This window comes from Cryphonectria parasitica (genome assembly GCF_011745365.1).
Source record: "Cryphonectria parasitica EP155 unplaced genomic scaffold M406scaffold_1, whole genome shotgun sequence".
Taxonomy (NCBI): domain Eukaryota; kingdom Fungi; phylum Ascomycota; class Sordariomycetes; order Diaporthales; family Cryphonectriaceae; genus Cryphonectria; species Cryphonectria parasitica.
Window position 1 is genome coordinate 2033132 of NW_024468909.1, and position 21322 is coordinate 2054453.

General features: G+C 54.2%; 5 protein-coding genes across 5 annotated transcripts; 1 reads left to right on the top strand and 4 right to left on the bottom strand.

Moving 5' to 3' along the window:
- Positions 1-63: 63 nt before the first annotated feature.
- Positions 64-1838, bottom strand: M406DRAFT_23042 (uncharacterized protein; the record flags this gene model as incomplete). The annotated part of the gene is made up of 3 exons (XM_040915836.1): positions 64-801; positions 970-1521; positions 1620-1838. Coding segments are annotated over 3 exons (1509 nt in total), but the record flags the coding sequence as incomplete, so codon positions are not given.
- Positions 1839-2618: 780 nt separating this feature from the next.
- Positions 2619-7284, top strand: M406DRAFT_325463 (uncharacterized protein; the record flags this gene model as incomplete). Its single annotated transcript, XM_040919982.1, has 5 exons — positions 2619-2910; positions 2969-3072; positions 3126-4143; positions 4195-5486; positions 5542-7284. 5 exons carry the CDS (start codon positions 2619-2621, stop codon positions 7282-7284), a joined length of 4449 nt encoding a protein of 1482 aa, XP_040780947.1.
- A 1845-nt stretch (positions 7285-9129) lies between these two features.
- M406DRAFT_241669 (ARM repeat-containing protein) lies at positions 9130-9864 on the bottom strand (the record flags this gene model as incomplete). Its single annotated transcript, XM_040916150.1, has 1 exon — positions 9130-9864. A coding segment is annotated over one exon (735 nt), but the record flags the coding sequence as incomplete, so codon positions are not given.
- A 6564-nt stretch (positions 9865-16428) lies between these two features.
- Positions 16429-17541, bottom strand: M406DRAFT_25806 (uncharacterized protein; the record flags this gene model as incomplete). Its single annotated transcript, XM_040917211.1, has 1 exon — positions 16429-17541. A coding segment is annotated over one exon (1113 nt), but the record flags the coding sequence as incomplete, so codon positions are not given.
- Positions 17542-19808: 2267 nt separating this feature from the next.
- On the bottom strand, positions 19809-21113 carry M406DRAFT_325466 (uncharacterized protein; the record flags this gene model as incomplete). Its single annotated transcript, XM_040919983.1, has 5 exons — positions 19809-19892; positions 19963-20763; positions 20823-20890; positions 20981-20995; positions 21044-21113. 5 exons carry the CDS (start codon positions 21111-21113, stop codon positions 19809-19811), a joined length of 1038 nt encoding a protein of 345 aa, XP_040780950.1.
- Between the last annotated feature and the right edge of the window lie 209 nt (positions 21114-21322).

The following is a 21322-nucleotide window of genomic DNA, read 5'->3' on the forward strand; positions in this document are numbered from 1 at the left end:
CTCCATATCTCGTATTATGAACTCGTTCATGATCCTACGGCGAATGACGGCGGTCTTGTGGTTCTCATCCGTCTTGGAGATAAGATTCTGTGACAAGACCTTATCACTCGTGGCGACAAATCTCTTGGCCACCTCCATGACCTCCTCGCGATTAGCGTGCGAGCGCTTCCAAGCCTCCTCGGGCGATGCGGACGACGTCGCCGCATCGGAGTAGCTTAGCGCATTTGTCGCGCGTCTCAGCGGTTCCCAGACACGATCAAGGGCTGTGAGCATCTGTTGTCCGTAGGCGCCGGCTCTACCCGCCTCCTTGGAACTTTTGTCGGTGTCCCTGAGACCGCGATAGCTGCTCGTGGATACCTGCAGGTACAGCTTCATGCACCTCGCGTCCGGAACCTTCAGCTTCCTGACCATGGCGTCGTAGATCGTGGTCGCGTTCTGGAAGGCATTCGCGTTGTATGTGTCGAAGTGGCAGAGCAACAATCCGCGGCGGTATAGGTTGCCGTCAGGAATGTCGCCGGGCAGGCTGGCGAGCACCCGTGCGGCCTTTGAGGATGATGCACCGGTCGAGAGGCAGTCGATATAGTCGCGGTAGTTGCGCCGATCCGGAACGATTCCGTACGATATGCTCATGAAGTCCCAGTACCGCGCGGCGAGTTTCGTTCGCTTGTCCTGTGCTAGGGCGCGCATGACGAGGGATAAGGTGTTGTTGCCTGCGACGTTGATCATGGCCCTGGGGGTGAGACTCCGGGAAGGCATCTGTCGTCGTGGCTCTGGGGTGGGCGGCTCTGGCTCCGTTTCTGGCCGCCTGGGCCGCTCCGAAGAGAAGTCTTCCGCCCTGTCAGGCGTGTGTGGCCCTGCTGAGGCTGCAAGCTGTTCGAGAACACCGAACTCTTCTGACTGCCCAGAGCGTTGTAGTTTTTCGGAATCTTCTGGTTTGCTCTTCTGCCTGTCGGGGTTGATGAGACCGGGCTGCCCGTCGAGGAGGTTGGTGATGCCCAAAACCTCCCCAACCACCTCGAGGATAGAGTCTGTCTCCTTGGCACCGCCAAGCAGCAATACTCGCCCCATGGCACACATCAGCTCCTCGTCCATAATGATCTCGCCCTTCTTCCAGCGTGTGATGACCTCGTCCCAGACGAGCTTGGCACGGGATATCGTCGTTTCGATGCTAGCTTTCACAGCCGGTTCCTGCTCCTTGGCATCTTCGTTCTGGTTCACATAGTTCGACTTCTGGTGCCGCAAGGCGTTGAGAATGATGGTGTAGGTCAGGTTGTTGGGAGCGCGAATGCCGCTTGCAGAGCGCAGGGCGACAAACATGGACTCGAGGTCCTGGGCGCGGGCGCATACGTCCAGCACAGCATTGAGATGGATGGTGTTGGGCTTTAGCCGGCTGCTGTTTAGCATGGCGTGGTAGATCTTGAGAGCCTCGCCGACGGCCAGCTTGGGATGTATGGACTGAGCGCATCCTTTGAAGATGATAGTGTAGGTCTGGGCGTTGGGAAGCTGGGCTCGTTTTTTCATCTATGGTGGTGTCAGTCTTGGGGATGGGACGGCAGGACCCAACTAGACGAGACGGGGAGGAAGAAAGGTTTGTTGTTGGATGAGTGGGGGGAACCAACATCGTTGAACAGTTTAATGGCAGCCTGTAGCTTCTGATTCTGGAATTGATACTCTATCAAGTGGTTCCAACTGACGATAACCTGCTTGTCTTTGCTGGCAGTCTGGGTCAGGAGCAGGGCTTTGTCAAAGTCTTTCGCTGCCAGCTTCTTGGCCACATTCTCGGCGATGTGATATGGATCGGTGGTGTATTCCAGTTCTTTCTGTGTGGCCCGTTTTAATCTGGTGATATTCTTTTGTTTATTGGCCGTCTTGTCATCCTTGAGCGCATCCTTTTTCTCCGCGACCGCCTCAAGCTCGTTCCAATTACCTGTTGCAGGAAGATTCTGGTATCTTTGTATCGAGTTTGTCGCAAAGGCCTTCGACGGCGCAGCCAGTCGATTTTCGAGCGGAGGCAGTTGGCGCGCTATGTTAAATGTAACTCTCTTTGCACAAGCTCTGCAAACGAACATATTTTGAGTCTGCAAGCATTTGTGCTGCAGCAGGTGAAGTTGAGCGGTGGTTGTCGCAAGTTGCTGCAGTGAGTGGCAGGGAAACGGGAATTTGGGGGAAGCCGAAAACAAAGGAACAGAAAAAAAAGGAAAGAAAAAATATCTTAACTAGGACCCCTGCTGGATGACGGAACTCTAAACCGTCTGCCCCGCGCTACGGTTTCTATGCACTACAGGGTGTACATACGGTAGTGCAGTACAACCATTGTCTGCTTCGGGCGGTACCGTAGTGACTGACCCACTGAGCAACAAGGGTTCGCGTGGATTTCACAGTGCCGTGCAGGGCGTCTCGAGCACGACGCGTATGTTAGCAGCCAGGCGCGTCTCCCCCTGCCACTTTAAATCGGTTTCTGTGCCCACCTCACTCTGCAAAGCACTTCTTCCCTGCTAGAGAAACGCACGCGAAGAACATGAACTTCGGCCCTCCACAGGCATTAAACCTTGACCCTCTGGTCAATTGAGACCGCCGAGACCTAAGAACGCTGTGTGCAATCACCACCTCCTACCACCATGCCTAAGGCCGACAGACGCGCCAGGCTCGCGGAGCTCGCTGCTCTGCGAAAGTCGGGCAAGAAGACCTTTGACTCGTACGAAGTCGAAGATGTTCAGGACCTGTACGAGGAAGTCGACGAGGACCGCTACAAGACGATTGTGCGAAACCGTTTGAATCAGGATGACTTCGTTGTCGACGATAATGGCGAAGGGTACGCCGACGACGGTCGCGAGGAGTGGGATCGCGTCCGTGTGTACGAGTCGGACAGCGAGGACGAGTTGCCTGTTCATGGCAAGAATCGCAAGAAGTGTGAGTACCTTAGGCCCGAGTACGCGCGGAGCATTTCTCTAATTGTAAAAAACAAAAGCCAAGAAGCAAAAGGAGGAGGACCAGGCAAAGCGTGATGCAACAGACCGAAATATCAGCGACTTCTTCACGAAAGGCGCCGTCAAGGCGCAGCCCAAGACCAAAGTGAGCAGACTGTATGAGATCCGACACTGACATATACTAACGCCCTGTCCCAGGTCGTGAAGACGGAAGAGGACGATCAGTTCCTGGCTGGTCTGTTGGGAGAGGTCGATCAAAACATACCAGCAGCCGCGCCTCGTCCGTCAAAGAAGAGGGATAGGTCTGCCGAGAGACGTCGAGCCCGTATTCCATCACCAGCCCCTGAGCCGCGACGACCTGCACCCAAGAAGGTCAGGCTCAGCGAGGATGTCCTCCCAACTGCAGATGTCGAGAATTCCTTTGTTGCCAGTGACGACGACGCCTTTATCCCCATGGACGAAGACGACCCCCTGCCGGCCCTGCCGGGCCCCCTTCCGGTAGATGATGTCCCATCCAGCGACCCCGTTCCATCATCCCCCACCGTAAAGGTTGCGGCGCGCATGTCGAAACTGAGGGCTGATGCCCAAGAGGACGAAGACGATGATGAAGACATGATGGAAGTCGCACACGCTGGTGCTATCACCGCGGCCAGTGTCAACCTCTCAGCGGCCAGGGTGCCCAAGAAGACTATCAAGATTGACCCATATCCATCTCCTGCCAACTCCTCGCCGAATAAGGGCACACCCGAGGCTGCGGTAGACTCTTCGGCATGGAACGACATCAACTCGAGGTTGAATGTTGTCAGCAGCTCAGCTGCAGAACCAAGAGGCATCAACAAGATCGACTACAGAGATGCGATCGAGGAAGATGGCAGTCTCAATATGTTCTGGACTGACTATACTGAAGTCAACGGAAGTCTTTGCCTGTTTGGCAAGGTCTTGAACAAGAAGACAAAGTCCTACGTCAGTTGTTTTGTCAAAGTTGACAACATCCTGAGGAAGCTCTACTTCCTGCCTCGTGAGCATCGCTTGGTTGATGGAGTCGAGACTCCGGATGAGGTTGGCTTGATGGATGTCTACACAGAAATCGACGCTCTCATGACCAAGATGAACGTTGGTATGTTCAAGATCAAGGGATGCACAAGAAAGTATGCCTTCGAGCTGCCAGACGTACCCAAGGAAGGACAATACATGAAGCTCTTCTACCCATATACCAGTAAGTTTCCCCCATATGCCCACAGATTTGTCTACCGCTGACACATTGAAGAACCCCAAATCGCCCCAGACGCAAATGGCGAGACGTTCTCGCGTGTTTTCGGAGCCAACACGGCGCTGTTCGAGCAGTTCGTTCTGTGGAAGAATATCATGGGACCCTGCTGGCTCAAGATCAACGACGCCGATTTTGGTACACTGAAGAACGCTTCGCACTGCAGGCTAGAGGTGCTTGTGGAACACCCCAATATGGTATCCCCTATGAGCGACTCGGACAATCTTGATGCTCCTCCCTTAACTCTCATGAGCATGGCTATGCGGACCACATTCAACGTCAAGGACAACAAACAGGAGATCCTGTCCATCAGCGCTAGGATTTACGACAATGTCCTTCTTAGCGATACGACACCAGCCGACAAACTTCCATGTCGGACTTTCACGCTCGTTCGACCCAATGGCGGTGTATTCCCTGTAGGCTTTGAACAAGCCGCAAGAAACCGTAAGATGGGTCTTATCAAGACCATGAAGCAGGAGACTGAATTGCTTGCCTTCTTCCTGGCGCAGGTGGACGTTGTTGACCCTGACGTGATTCTTGGTCACCAACTGGAAGGAGTTGATTACTCCGTTCTGTTGAACCGTCTGCACGAAAAGAAGATTCATCAGTGGTCTCGCCTTGGGAGGCTCCGACGAACCCAGTGGCCATCGTCGATCGGAAAAGTTGGTGGCAATGTCTTTGCGGAGCGCCAAATTCTAGCTGGCCGCCTGCTTTGCGACCTCGCCAACGACGCCGGCAAGTCCGCCATGTACAAGTGTTCTACTTGGAGCTTGACAGAGATGTGCAGCCTTTACCTCTCGGGCAACAATAAGCGACGAGATGTAGACAATGAAGTGGCGTTGAAGTCGTGGGCGAACACCAAGGACGGCCTCCTGGATTATGTCTCCCATGTGGAGACGGACACATACTTCATCACAGCTCTGGCCCTCAAGGTGCAATTGCTACCACTGACCAAGGTCCTGACCAACTTGGCGGGTAACTCCTGGGCGAGGACTCTCACAGGTACCCGTGCCGAGAGGAACGAGTACATTTTGCTGCATGAATTCCACCGCAACAAGTACATATGTCCTGACAAACAAAACTTTCGAGGCCGGCAGCGTGTGGAGGAAGAGCATGCCGAGGAAGAAGCCGGTGAAGGCAAGAAGAAGGACAAGTACAAAGGCGGTCTCGTTTTCGAGCCCGAGAAGGGTCTATACGACAAATTTGTCCTCGTCATGGACTTCAACTCGCTGTACCCCTCCATCATTCAAGAGTTCAATATCTGTTTCACTACAGTGGACCGAACATCACTGGTACGTTGTCGCTGAATGAGATACTCGCCGGAATTCTGCTAATAGTGTCACACAGTCTGAAGACGAAGAGGCCGTCCCAGAAGTACCCTCGGAACAGGAGCAGGGTATCTTGCCCAGACTCATTGCGAATCTGGTCAGCCGCCGACGACAAGTGAAGAGCTTGATGAAAGCCAAGAATGCGACAGCTGAAGAATTGGCGACGTGGGACATCAAGCAGCTTGCCTTGAAACTCACGGCCAACTCCATGTACGGATGCTTGGGCTATACTAAGTCACGATTCTATGCTCGTCCACTAGCTGTCTTGACTACCTACAAGGGCCGTGAGATTCTGCGAAGCACCAAAGAACTTGCAGAGAGCAAGTCGCTGCAAGTCATCTATGGTGACACTGACTCCGTCATGATCAACGCCAATGTGGACAACGTTCAAGATGCCTTCACTGTCGGACAGGAGTTCAAGAAAGCTGTCAATGAGCGTTACAGGCTCCTGGAGATCGACATTGACAATGTTTTCAGACGCATCTTGCTTCAGGCCAAGAAGAAATATGCTGCCATCAACCTTGTTGAATCCGACGGCAAGTTCATCGAGAAGATGGAAGTCAAGGGCCTCGATATGAAGCGCCGAGAGTACTGTGCTCTGTCCAAGGAAATCTCCAGCCGGCTGTTGAACGAGATCCTCTCTGGTGATGACACCGAGCTGTCCATTCAGCGCATCCACGAATACCTACGGGAGACTGCAGGCAAGATGCGCGAGCAGGCCGTCCAAGCTCAGAAGTATATCATCTTCACACAGCTTGGCAAGGCACCGAAAGAGTATCCGAACGCAGACTCTATGCCCCAAGTGCAAGTTGCTCTGCGTGAGCTCGCGCGGGGCAAGACCGTCAGGAAGGGCGATGTCATTTCATACATCATCACTGGTGACAGCAAGGGCTCCGACTCGGTCGCAAAGCGTGCCTATACTCCACAGGATGTCCTCAAAACCGACTCAGGCCTGATACCGGATGTGGAGTGGTACATCGGAAAGCAAATCTTCCCACCTGTCGAGCGTCTCTGCGCCAATATCGACGGCACATCCACAGCTCAGCTGGCCGAGTGTCTTGGGCTTGATATCCGCCGCTACGCCAACAACGTCAACAACTCGTCCAACGGCAACAGCAACGACCTCGAGATCCACCCTCTCGAGTCCCAGATCCCCGATGAGGTGCGCTTCCGCGACTGTGCACGTCTCCAGCTGCGCTGCCGCTCATGCAAGACCACCTCTGCCTTTGAGGGCCTCGTGGCCAGCCCGGACCGTGTGACCCCCACCGGCGTGGCTTGCGGCTCCTGCGGCACCACCATGTCCACGCTCTCTGTGGTCGCACAGGTGGAGCGCGCCATTCGTATAGCGACGGCGCGATACTACGAGGGCTGGCTGGTCTGCGACGACAGCAGCTGTGGCAACCGCACCCGGCAGATGAGCGTCTATGGAAGCCGGTGTTTGGGGCCCAAGGGTCTCGCGCGGGATTGTCTTGGCCGTATGCGCTACGAGATCTCGGAACGCGACATCTACAACCAGCTCATTTACTTCGCCAGCCTCTTCGATGTTGAGAAGGCGAGGGCGAAAGCTGATCCCAGTGTCGACAGATCTGATGTTGCTATTACTGATAGAGAGACCAGGGCCAAGATTCTCGCGCTTGCGGAACACAACCGTACGAGATTCGGCACTCTCAAGGGGGTGGTAGATCGATACTTGGATAAGTGTGGCAGGCAATGGGTGGCCATGGATAACTTGTTTGCCAAGTTGGGCTTTGCAGTGGCCTGAGGGGTGATGGGTGATGATGGGTCATGCATGCATGGACTAAGCGCGATTGGCTATCATTGTTTGTTTATATATTTGTGGTTGAGCACACACGCAGTCCAGGCCTCTCTGTTGCCCTGGACATGATTAGAGGAATTGTCGTCTTGCTTTTCATGGAGTTAGTAGCAGTAGGGTGCTCTCTTATTCACTCACACAAAGAAAACATTCTTGACACTTGAATTCTCCAATGCTCTCTAGGCCAAGCCTGACTTGGTTTATATAACCTATTACATGTTGTCACCTTCAAGCCTCGAACCTATACACCACACCACATAGTCTCGTTTATATCACAAGTATTGACTGAAAACAAGGGATCGTGTGTATAAGAGCTACGCTAACCATATAATAACACAATGCAAGCAGAAAGACAGAAACGCCCCCTTGTTTAAAAGAGCTAGGATATGATGCCCTCTGCTGCGGCTAGCTACCCCTGAATTAGATGTGAAAATCGGACTGGTTGATATACACAGGGGCATCTAGCTGATGGCCAGACTAAGGGCTGCCTGCTTTCCAGCAGCAGCAGCAAAAAAGGGCGATTTTCTAGCTGCTGCAGAGGGAAAGACAGGCGAAGAATCTCGTTCCAAAAGCCTTTGCAAAGCCCCAGAAATGCTTTGGTGGTCGGTCCGTCGTGTGTTCCCCCCACGCAAGCCAACTTTTCCATCCCCGATCACTGGTTATTCCGGTGCTTGAAGTCGTCGCAGTCCTTCCAAGTGCATACATAAACCCATTCATCACCAGCATCCCATCATGTGCTGATCATCCTTTGCACTCTCAAGTAATACCAGCGTCATGGGAATCCCTTTCGATTTTTTTCCGGGGGGGGGGGGGGGGCAAGCGGTAGAAGACCAGTTTCACCTTGTGGGGGACTAAGAAAGAGAAACAGAACCAAGAGCAAAAAATAAGAGCAGTATTCGTTGCACAACGAGTTTGACAAATGATGAAAAAGTCGAGAACTCGTCCAATTTTCGAATGCGGGCGAGCTCTACGTCTATGCCGCTGAGGTATCTTGAAGAAAGGTTGAAATCTGGTCACTTTTATAGTTGTGTTTTTTCCCCCGCCGTAAATGCAGAAACCGCCTGCCCAGTCTAATTGTGCAATGAATGCTCTAATGCTTGGTTCGGATGTGGAATTGGAAAAGGGTACCAGTCGACCTCTTAATGCGCAGACGGCTTAGCATGGTTAAGCGCAGGAGACGCTGCTGTGGATGGAGGCGAGGCTGGGTTCTCCGATTCCCCAGGCATGTTGGCGAGGGCACTAATATTGTGTCAGTTTTCCATGTTTTCTTCTTTCTCTCTGGACGCAATGGGGAGGCTGCGAGTGATCGTCATTACTTACGCAAATGCATTGACAGATGCCTGCGTGGGTGGAGTCCCGGTTCGAGAAGAGGCGGCGGAATCTTCGTTACCGCGGGTCAGCGCGCCGCCAGGACCGAGCTTGCGACCGCTACTGCTTCTGGAGTTGAGCAACATCGAGGTCGGTCCCAGGGTAACGTTGCCGCTAGCAGCGCGTGAGGACTGTCCCTTGAGGCGACGAAGATCGTCCATGCCCACGGTGTTGGATGCTGGGGGGTGGAAGTTTCCGTATGAGTTGCGCGCATCGCCACGGCCAAACTGAGATCGGCCGCCAGGCTGGTTTCGGGTGTTGCTTCGTGAAGCCTCAGCAGCCTTTGCAGCGGCAGCAGCCTCAGCCTAAGAAGAAGAGAAAAATTAGTACGTGATTGGGTAATCGCCATAGTTGGTCGAGAAGATCGTTTCGGGGATGACTTACATCAGCTCGGATCTCCTCCAGAGTCTTGGGGCCCTTAGGACCGTCCTTGGACTGCCACTTGGCCTTGCGCAAGTCGATGATGTCCAGGAGCATGAAGTTGAGTCGACTGGGCAGTTCAGTCTCGACCAAGTTCGAAATGCGCTCAAAGTAGGCATTCATCATGGCGTTGCCCTTCTCGGTGCTGTCAAGGTTGGCACCGATAGTACGCAACAGCTTGGTCAGCGACTCGATCTCGGCCTCATCGGGCTCATCCTTGAAGTCGAGCAGCTTGCGCACACACTCGTGCATGATGCGCTCCGTGAGCATGCCGAGCTTGAAAAGCTCACCGATGAACTGGACGAGACCAAGACCACGGCGCTTGACAGCCATGGCCTTGTAATACTCTTCCGACATCAGAGCGGCCTCCTTTGACTCGCCCTCCTTGGGCTCGGGCATGTCAACATTCCAGCCGCGTTCGAAGTCCTCCTGGCAACGGTTGAGGAGGTACTTTCGGAACAGAGCGCCACCGCTAACGACGTTTCCATTCTTGTCCGTGATGGTGACATCCTTAACCTCGGGGCTCATCGTCTCCAGCATGCGCTTGCAGAACTTGGCGTACATGGCCGCCCAGTGGGCCTCGTCGGTTGCCTTCTCGAATGTGAGCTGGATGACCTGTCTCAGAGTGCGTCCATCTTGTTCGTCCTTGGACTGTGCAGCGATCTGCAGAATTTGTTCTGATATCCTGTCAAAGTTCTCCGGGGTCATCTTGTTCAGCGCTGCCTTGACCTTGCGCTGGACAGTCTCAGGATCGAGAAGGGTGCTGTTCACCGCGGCGGCTGGCTGGGCGTTGCGAGTCAGACTCATCGGCTTCCAGCCAGTGGATGAAGTAACAATGGGCTTGAGGTCCATCCCCGCAGTAAGAGGCATGGTCGCAGCAAGCTTGGCTTCGTTCTGGTTGAAGGCCTTTCCTGGCTTGCTGCCGCCGCGTGTTTGGTTTCTGCTTCCAGTCCGGGAGTTGGAGAGACCCAAGCTCGATGACTGGCGTGCCATGTTGCTGGGCCCTGGGAAAGCACCGCCACGGCCGAATGAAGCCATGGGGCCGCTCAGAGCTGGGCGGGCCATCTGTCCCTGCGACATGGCGAACCGCTGGTCCGACGTGGTGCCTGGAGGAAGAGGCTTTCCAGAAGGCTGAGCGAACGAGCCAAACGTTCCGGACGACTTAGACCCTTGGCGCGTTTGACCCGCACCTGAACCTCTAGTCGAAGCAGACCGTGCACCATCTGAGTCGCCGATCAGGGCCTTGACCTGCTGAGAAAACTCAACAGAAGGCTGCTCCGTAAAGACCTTTTGGAACTGCAGCAGGAACGCAGAGTCATACTTGAAGGAGCCACCCTTCTTGGCAGCCGCTGCGTTGGTGGCCGGGTTGGGGCTAGCAATGCCGACAGGATACTTGATTTCATCTCTGATGGTCAGGAATCTCGCCGACTTGAGGGCTTGCATGGCCGCACTTGGCGGTGGCGCCTCAACACTGCCTGTCTTCAGCGGCGCCAGGTTGAGGGCGGCAGGCCTGCGGTCCTTGCCAGTAGACTTGGCCGATGAGGGCGCAGAACCTGGTGAGACTGCGTCCCTGGAGCTGTTAATGGTGAGCTTGGACAGCTTGTCGGCTGCGGCATTTGCCGACGAGTCCTTCTTCTGAGAACCTGTGAGGTCGGAAATCTTGCCCGCCAGCAGCTCGGAGACAGATGTGGCCTCGCCGCTTGCATCGGCCAGCTCTCGGGCCTTCTCCCTCTCCTCTTCGAGACGTTCCATCTCCCGCTCTTGCTCCCGGAGCTTGCGGTCGTTCTCGGCAGCGGCAGCAACGCGCTCTTCCTCGGCCTTCTTCTTTGCGGCCTCCTTCTCCACCGCCTTTCTTGCCGTGATCTCAGCCTGCTCTGCTTCTCTGCGGGCGTCTTCTTCCTCCATCTCACGGATCATTCTCTCCATGTACTCATCCTCAGTCTCCGCAGGGGGTTGGTCAGCCTGGGCGGGGGTAGCATCAGGCTTCGCCTCCTCAGGCTTGACCTCTTCAGGCTTGACCTCCTCGGCCTTGGGCTCCTCAGCCTCAGCCTTGGGCTCCGGCTCATCCTTGGCTGTCTCCTCAGCCTCGGCCTCGGGCTCCGTCTCTGTCGGGTCCGCGGCCTTGACGTCGACGGCCTTTGGCTCGGTCTGGGCAGGCTCCTCCACCACCTTATCTTCGTCGGCTGGAGCCTTGACCTCGCCCTCGACCGCAGCCTTATTATCGTCGGTCTTGGTAGCCACATCCTCCTTGGACTTCTTCACAGCTTCCAGGAACGCAGCCTTGATCTCGTCGGGCTTGGCCGTAGACGTGCTCTCATTGCGCGAGTGCGAGGAAGGAGTTCCGGTCTTGGGTGGTGGCGTTGGTGTCGAGGCGATGACAGGGGGTGTCTTGGACTGCTGGATGCTTGGCACCGGCGACGCTGGGGCCTTCAGAGACTTGAGATCAATCGCCTTGCCGTCTGGGTTGCGAATGGCGATCGCCTTGCTCTTAGGCCGCACGAACTGAGTGGGTGGTTGAGGGGATGTGGCAATGACGGGTCCCTTTTGAGCTTGGGGAGGGGCTGAGAAGCCCATGGTGCCTTGGTTTCCGGTGCTGGAAGCTGGCCGTTCGGACATCTGCGAGTTATTACGAGACATGGGCTGGCCGGTGGGAGCAGGATAAGGGGCTGCATAGGGGTGGGGGAAGGGCCCAGGGGCGGGCGAGCCTGGAGGATACATGGGGCCGTTGTACTGAGGCACAGGCATGAAAGGAGGTCTGTTGGGGTCAAAAGGAGCCCCGTAGCCGTAGTTCTGTTTGGTCTCTGTCAGCAAATGCTTCACGCGCTCGAAGCCTTCCGGGCCTGGCGCGAGATCCAGGACCGGTGGCGGTAGTTGCAGAAACTGCGGAGGTGGAAATGGCGCTTGATGCTCAAGTAGCGGGCCACGGCCACGATAGGGGCGGTCGTAGCCTGCTGAAGAGCCCGGCCGCTTACTCAAGCGGCCAGCCTTGTTGGGCATATCTTGACTTGTGTGGTTGAAAGAAGAATCCGGCTGCCGGAATTGTCTGTTTTCGGAATTCCAGCTAGACCCCTTCTTCTTCTTGAACGATTTCTGATGACTGAAAGAAAAGGCACTATCTGGTGGAAATGGGGTCTTTACTTGTTGTTGGAAACCACCGCCGCTCATGGGCGGGCCGTACTGATGAGCGTATGTACCGTGGGGCGAGGGTACAGGTATCGCTGCGTTCATGTTGGGAGTGCCCTGGCCGGGCATGGCGTGAGGCATGGCCGGACTCCCTCGAGCCGGCTGAGGGGAGTTGGGGTATTGCATACCACCGCGGCCGAAGTTTTGTGGAGCCATGCCGCCGCGACCCTGGTTGTGAGGGCCTCGAGGGTACTGGTTGTTGGGAACGGGAGGGTAGCCCATCTGCCCACCCATCTGAGGGTTGCCGAACTGGGGATTGTAACCCCGGCCTCGTCCGCCCTGGCCAAAGCCGCCCCGGTTGGAGCCCGGGCCGCCGTGGTGACCCATGTCACTGTGCTGCGAGACGGTCGAGTCTCTCCTGTTGTGGATGGACATCTGCATCGAGTTGGGGCGCATAGCCATCCGCTGCAAAGACGTTAGCGCATTCCGAAAATGTCTGTGGGGGTAAAGGGGGGTGGGTTGAAGGGGGCGAGACAGGAGGCTGCGCCCGCACACAAAGACTTACGTCGCCATCATTGGTAAAACTGCCAATCTTGAAGGAGTTGTCTGTGGCGCCAGGCTTTCCGCCGCTGGCGGATGGCTGTGGGATGGGAGAGGGGCTGTGAGCAGGCGAGGGAATACGTCCAGCAATGCTGATGGGTTGGGCCTGGGCAGGCTGGGGAGTCTTGTCATAGCCAAACTGTATGCTGGAACCCGTCGCCTTGGGATTGTAACCGTTGTTGCCGGGGGCAGCTATGGTGACAGAGCCATTGCGGCTGTGGCTTGCCGAGTCTCCGTTGAGACTGGAAGTGCCGTTGGCGATTGTGGGGATGGCGGGGGGGACAGACTGCCGGCCGTTCATGTTGGGCGCAGAGTCAGCTTTGGCATTTTGTGAAGTAGAGGTGGAAGAGCCGGCCACCAAGGGTGGGTTGGCACCGGTCACGACCAGCGGCGTCGAGGAAGGCTTCTTCGCGGCACCAGCGGCAGAGGCATACGAAGGAGCCGTCGAGGCAGCAGTAGTATTCGGCGCCGTGGTGGTAGAGGGTTGACTCGCAGTGGAAGTCATATGTAAGGTCGGTACGTCGAAGACGAATGTCGATGGAGATTCGCGGGATCGGAGGAGTTGGGCGTTGGGCGCAGAGGTTTATTGGTTTGCGTTTGTTGTATCAAACGTCAAGGCCGCGACTTGAAGGAAATCGTGGCGGGAAGAGCGGGTTCGACGACACACAAAACGAACAGTGACCGCGACTGTGGCGTGACTGTTGTAAACGCTCGTGTGTGAAGAAGAGAACAGGCGCTGCCGTTGGTCTGACGATGAATGCGTCACGACTGGAGTGAGGCCCTCACCAATGGATGGATTGAGGGTGGCGGGTGATGTCGCAAATTTCAACCTTTTTGACTTTTGCGGGAACGCTGGGTCACCGACAAACGTCTTGAGGTTGAGGTGAAGGGTGCCGTCAACTGATCGATCGGTGAGATGAACCGTCCGACTGTCGACTCTGCACAACCAAGAAACGAGCGCGAGGTGCGTCGGCTTGGAGAGATTCCCACGACAAAAGTGGTTGGGTGAAGAAGGGTGTTGGGTAAAGGTTTGAGGTCGGTCCGCAATCGAGGAGATTAGGCGAGACAAACGACGCAAGCGGATGGGAGTGGAGATGCAAGAAGTCCTGGGAAAATGAATTCCTTGACCTGCAGAGTCCAGTCCAGATGGGTTGAAAAGGACAAACGATTATCAACCACGTCCTGTTCCTGGGGAAGAGGGTGGTGAGGTGGATGGATTTCGGGTATCCGGGGAGGTTTGAAGAGAGAGGAGAGAAGAGGCTTCAATTTTTTTTTTTTGGCCCGTCTGGGGGTGAAGTGGACGGTCGATCCTGTCTGGGCCGCAGTAGCAGGAGACAGGGTTGGTGCCACAGTGTGGGCAGGGGTACCAGGGCTGATATGAAGTTTTGGTGTGGGCGGGCGAAAATTGTCAGTGTGGTGTGTGGTGCTGTTGGCTAAGTGGAGATCCTGGGAGGTACAAAGTACTGCCTCTCTGCCAGCGTACAATGCATTTGCAAGCTTAGGTGTGCCCAACAGGTTATGAGGGGGGAGGGATCCTAGAAAGTCGCCGCCAAGTCGCTGCTGCTGTATGATGTTTTGGCGTTCTCCTATAGACAGGGTGGTCTGTGCTTCCCTGGTCACACCAAACAGGATGGACTTCAAGTTTCGATGGTAGGTAGTGATTCATTTGCCAATTCAGCCAATTTGATTATATGGAAGTCGAGCTCTCATTGAGTGGATGAATGACATTTTTGGGAAAGGGGAGAGAATAAAGAGAGAAAAACCAATGGTCACTGATGCTTTAAGGCCACTCACTTTCTTCACTCCTTTCTCATCTTTTCTCTCAATTTTCCTTCCCTGGGCACCCTCTCAAGAAAATATCATACTATAGTAGCATGCACATAGTGTGTCCCTTTACCAGGCCAAGAACAAGACTGCCCTGCTAATTTCCTAGGTGACAGCTCACCACTTGAGTGACGAGATCTGCACGGATGAAGCAGCAAATGACTAATAGGAAAGGAGCTGTTTAAGTCCGAAGGTGAGGGTGATTGGCTGCACATGACCTCCTAAGGTGAGATGCTGTAACATTTGCGGCGACCACAGTACTGACTACTCTAGAGAAAAGTGCAGAAATCACAAACTACTGCTCCAAAGCTCTCTTTTGCAAACACCAGCCGATAAATTTCAGTACAAAAATACCCATCTGTCCACGCGAAACGAACGGGAATATTGTGTGACATGGGTTATCGCGTTTCCAAACGCGCTAAGAGCCTGGCCTTGGAAAAAAGGGTATGTCCTGGTACCCCCCCCCCCCCAAATCCCCCGCGTCCCGCGTTTTGATGATGACTCCTTGTTATCGTTCCCAGCCCTTACTTTTCTTTTTTACCCCCTTCACTGGAGCCCTCCTCTGTTCTTTGTAAACCCACCCCTTTGTCTGGATTCAATGTGCTTGGACCACTCCTCTCCCAGGGCACATTTGGGTTTGTTTCAAGGCAGCTTGCTATTGTTTGCCTAGAAAGTACTTGTTGGAGGAGGCCGGGTTTGGCACTTTCCTACTTTCTAGGGTGCTCTAGCGGGGGAAATGCTGTAATTCGAGTTTCTACTACTGTGGCACTGTGGCACTGTGGCACTGTGGCCCTGTAGCGTTTGTAGCGGGTGTTTGGCAGCCCACTAGCCAACCCTTAGCACGCACGGTAAGCACATGCGTGTAACATGAACCATTCGAAAGACTGGTCTGGCCGCTGATTGATGGCCTGATCTGCTTTTGCAGAGAAGTCAGTCCATCTAGAGGCCTGACTGCTCTAGTCCCACTGTGGGTGTCCATAGTGTTGGTGTCACCAACCATTTCAACCATGAGTGTTTCTACTCTGGGATTTCACCCTGCTGCAACGCCACTTGACATACATCTTTTTTGGAGAAGACAAACAACATACCAGCGTTTGGGCATTCCGGTTGTTCCGTCGGAACAGGGCACGACGAGGGGACGGGAGTAGGAAACAGAATTGCAGTAGCCTGCTAGACTCTGCGCAGATCGACAGCCTATCGACCAGCTCGTCCAAATATTTTCCGTAACCCCGAAAAAAAGTTTGTGCATATGCAGAATGACGACAACGCTTCTTCGGCCGCTGATGAATCAAATCTGGTGGCAAGCCGAGTTAAGTAGCACAGGAGCGGCGCGCAGAGCTGAGCCTCACAAGCCACAAGGTCATCATCGGGCTCTGGGCAGGTTCTGACCTTTGATTGAGATGACTCAAGTCACTACGGTAGCATGCATATACTGCAGGCAGGGTCCTGCAGCGCTGCGTGTCTGACAGACCGACTATAGGGCAGCTAAAGTGGTTGCGCTATTTGACGAGGCGACTTGGACTCATTTTCTAGCTACCAGACTTCACCCGCAAATCCAGCTAGTGATGAGTGTCACGAGGCCAATGGCATGATAGGATCTTGATCTTGATGCACCTGCTCCAATCTTCTACAATGATAATTCCTGTACCAAGGGTTCTAGCTATATACCAGAATGCTCTGCGTCTCTTTGCTCGGACTGACCGCGCACCGTCTACTCTGGGTTACATGCACAAAATGAACCAAGCCCTCTTAGATCGTCGTGCAGACTGGCTGTTCTATCCCATCTGCCCATTTCATCGATCCCATCACCACCACCACAATGGCAAGCCCCGTCCCCAGAGTGACACACCCATACGTGTACGCGTGCGCCCTCCGAAGCCCGTTCAGTTCCAGAATCCAAGTGCTGATCGTGGTCAAGCAGCCGCAGAAGCCATCATCAATCCCTTGCAAGACCTGGCACGACACCAAGTTGCCCCCAATCCACGTCGATGCCCACTGGGCCGGCAGCCGCTGGAGGTCCCAGGTCACCGCCAGCACGAGGGTGCCGAGCGAGTTGGCGAAGAATGTCCCGAGTGGGAACCCTACGCTGCGGAGGTTCAGCTTGGTGCTCAGCAGAAACCGCAGGAGACAGCCCAGCGGGGCGAAGACGACGGCGAAGACCGCCTCCCCGCGCCAGGTCTCTTGCGCCCAAGACATCTTGTGGCCGACGGGCCCAGAAGGACGGTCGGGTGGTAGAATGGCCATGATGATGGCACCAACCCAGCAGCCGATGGCAAGGACGACAACAATGTAGTCGATCCTGCGCACCACCCGCCTGGGGATCTTTTTATCGAAGCTCTTCAGAAAGATGGCTACATGTGCTCCAGCCTTGAGACCCGCCATGCACACGGCAAGAGTGACGATGAGGACGCTGACCAGAGACATGAAGTCTTGACCAGGCGATGGCGTTGTAGGCGTCACGGTGGCCCCGCCGACGATGGCCAGCAAGCTGTCTCGCATGAACGAGGAAAAAGTCGTGACAGAGCCGCAGAAGCCTGTGGCCAGGCCAATGTGAAGCGGAATAGGGATCGAGGGCTCTGGCTGTGCTCGTTTGGTCTCGCCGGACTCTGTCGACCTTTCGCTATCAGACGCGTGGTTGACGGGCGACATTTCTGGAAACGGCGGCCTGGCTATACTCCTGGCACTCTTTGGGTGGTGAAGTAGCTCTGCCGCTTCGGACAACAGTCCGAGAATCAGCGTCCCGGCAAAGTTGGGCCAGATGGTATCGAATCCAACTGGAGCCAACGGATAATTTGTGAGCCCCTGGAGGCCCAGGCGAGCCAGTGTTCCCATGATAGAGAAGAAGGTGAGATGCGAGAGGACGAAAATGTTGACTTTCAGCCGATTCACGCGGCTGGTGGCAGTCAGACGCCCTTCGTCCTTTGGCTCATTTACCAACGCGAGCTCAGGCCGTCCGAGCTCTTGCTCCAGACTGCGGTGTGTATAACAGTGTGCCTCGGACTCGTTCTCGACCGCTCCGACCGAGGCCATCTCGGCCAGATTAGCGAGTTCGAACCGGCCTTCGTATCCTTCATTTTCCTCATTGTCGCCTGGTCGTCTTTGTGCAATGGTATGTTCCGAATGGCCGTCACGAGATTGTCGGTGGCGAATGCTCTCTTCTTCCCACAGCTCCTCGCCGTCTCCAGTTGCATTAGCTCCATTAGCACATTCGTTCTCACGTATGGCCACGCTCTGTCGACGGCGGTTGGCCATTCCGTCTTCAAGGGATGAATATCGGGCTATAGGATTCTCGCCGGGGTTCAGGACGGGCGCTGGCGCTTTGATCTCGCTCAGGTTCAGTTCGGGCGATATCTGCCTGTCCAAGCCTGTCCACGGCTCTGACGACGAAGAGCTGTCCCCATGATGTGTGGCAGCCGACCGCTGGGAAGAGAACCTCGAGCGGGCCATCTTGACCACATGGCTTTCCTAGCAACAATAACCTAGTCCTTATATACATATTAGTCACTGTAATTTTATTTCCTGTTTCGTCACTCTACTTGCCTGAAGCCAAATCTCGCCTTGCCATCAAATGTCACTTCGGTGATGCAAAGTAATTAACAGCAAAATATTACTCAAGACAGTAGTATTTCCCTTTGAGAATTCACGCAGTGAAGGAAACGTACTTAATCAGGAGGGCAGGGAAAAAAAAGATTTCGCAGACGTGCTGGTTTTCTGCAGGGTATTTTTGATGTAAGTGTCCAATCTGCTGTCCGGCCGTGCCGCTGGTACCGGTCTTGCCGGGCTCCGGCCTTGACCATGACGGTCCGTCCGGTTCGGCAGCTTGTAATATCTTGTTATTTTTCACTTCGGTCGGCCCACGTTAGTAGAGGGGCAGTAATAGCGTCATCGTAGTGGTCTTTTCTTTCTTCTCTCTCTCTCTCTCTCTCTCTTCCTTCTTTCCTTCTCGCCCCTGTTCTCCACTGGCGTCCAACTCATGCACATCATCTTCGTGCCATCTCCATTTCTTAGTTCAGTCCATACTAACCTAGGATGGTAGGCAAATTTAGAGCCTCTGTACCTCCGGGCGCCTCAACAGCATCGACGGAAGCTGTCGAGCTCCGAGATCAGGTCGAAGGTTTCTACAACGGCAAGGGAGTCGAGACGATTGTCAAGAACGTCGAGAACATTATTGCCTCCTGCGCTCATTGAGGAAGGCTTCAATCTCAAGGCCCAACTGAAGGCCATAGATGACTTTATGCGTGGTCCGAGTTCAACAAGCACTGTCCGATCAAGCTGGTCGGCGATGACCTGTTGACCACCAACATCGAACGCGTCAGGATGGCCAAGGAGAAGGAGGAATGAAACTCGATGCTGCTGAAGTTGAACCAGATCCGAAGCTATTGAGGCGTAAGTCGAAACAAGCAGTCTGTGTATATGTTTTTTTAGGTCTGGCAGGATCACGAAAAACAAGAGGCTGACCAGAGCTACAGGAACAACCTGTGCACGAAACTTGTCTGTAAATGTCTTCGTCTCTCACCGCTCAGGCGAGACCATTAATGACTTCATTGCTGACCTCACCGTCGGACTCCGGGCAGGTCACCTCAAGTCGGGCGCACCCGCCCGGGGCAAGAGGGTGGCCAAGTACAATCGCTTGATGGACATTGAGGATGAGCTTCTCGACAGGGCCAGGCGTATCCTTATGAAGGCGTTCATTTCAATTCGCTTGATAAGCTTGGAAAGACTTAGCTAATCTTCATTTCTTGCCTTTATTGCTAAGAATTTATTCATTCTTGTAATGAGGTAGAGATTGTCATAAAGAATTTTGCACAGCATAGAAGGGAATCGTGCGACGCATGCGTAGTAGGATATCGACTGAATGAATGAAGATCTCAAGTCTAGTACTTTATGCCGATGCTTTCATGATACGTAGTGCAAATATCCACATGTATAAAGTGTTGAAGTGGATGAAGTGGATGAAGTGGGACATATGATATGATCAAGACTGGATGATTGAATGCAAAACAAGACTTCCTCGAGTATTTGCCTGATGCTAACCATGAACTCCAGGGTGATAATCACTACTAGAAAATACAAACTCTTCTTTTGACACCGTTGCTAGACCATCAGTCTCGATCGACGCTCAACGGAACCCACCGGCATCATGAGGTGCAATCAGTGATTACTTCGTAACTTGGTGGCGGCTCGGCGGCGGCGACGTGAACGGGGATCAGCAATGTCACAAACTTTATTGTATGTCAGTTGTTATTATGCAACAGAAAATGAGAAAGGATAAACACTCCCTACAAAGCTTACCGTAGTATCTGATAACTTGTCAGAGGAGAACTCACAGAGGACCTGCAGCATGTTTTCTTGATCCACTTCGTCTGCAAAGCGCTCTGGCGACGGCTGTGATGGGACAAGAGCGCCTTGCCACAGCGCAGGATCGATTTGCGTGGTTTCTGCGCCGGGTCTTGTCTCCAGGGAAAGGTTGAAGAAGACTTGTCGGATAACGGTACCCGTGAGCGTGAACTCTCGCCGTCCGCCTTTGTCGACAACAGTAATATTCATGAGGGAGAGACGGACGCTTCGCAGGGAGATCTTGAGCTTCTGCGATACAGCTGTTGGTACTGTAACCCACAGGCTCAGAGGCAAAGCATCGCCAACACGTAGGAAACCGCCGCCACCGACACTCGCTCCGAGAACAAGGGCAGGGCTGTAGGGAGGGAGGAACCCATCGACCACCTCCAGCTCGTATGGTATCTCAGTACCGAGGATGGTTTCGGGGAGAACGCGGCAGGCCTTGGAAGGCCCACGAGCAGAAGATGAGATGTTAGGAGAGTCAACTTGGACCGATGTCAACCCTATCCTCTGGCGAATCGCGCGTCTGAAAGAACCGCATCCCTTGACAGTTGCGCAGATCACATAGAAGATACAGCCAGTCTGCCGGTGGGCCTGCTCCAGAACTGGTGATTGGAGTTTTGCCAGGTCTATGCAACGGGAGAGCAGAGACAGGTCGATGCCAAAGGTGAAATAATGCCGTCCCTTGCCCAGCGTGTACCGTGTTGATGAGCTTAACGGGGCGATGGGGAACAGGACTTGGGACATGTAAAGAACCTGCAAGGCGTCAACAACGCCTGCATTTCCAAGAATATCCAGTACAGGGCAACACTGACCTTGTGGTAGAGGAGGGTTGGATTGTATTCCAATCCGATAGTGACCGTGTCTGATGACGGAAGCCTCGCTGGATGTCTTTGTTATCAGCACATCACATGCGCAGAAGTCGTCAATTATTCAGTATGTTACTGTTGAGGCAAGACCTGCTTTCACCTACCTTCGAGTGAGAATTCTAATTGAGATATAGAGAGTCTACGCCTGACTTCAAGGCAGACCACACCCGTCACCACATCCAGAGACGTGTACATCTTGTTCTCGTGCTCGTGGTCCAACTTTATAACGAGCCTCATCTTGTCGGCACCGTACTGTTGTTGCTTAATGGGCGTTTTGTCGTCCAGAGGGTCTGCAAATTTTCTTTCACATGCTTCGTGCCTCTGTTGCCGAAATGGATTCATATGATATCAAGATCAGAAGGTCATGCTCGGGAAATCTGGTAGCCTGAATCGGACTGTATACTCAAGAGTCAACAGAGTGGAAGGCTAATGGTCTAAGCCCGCAC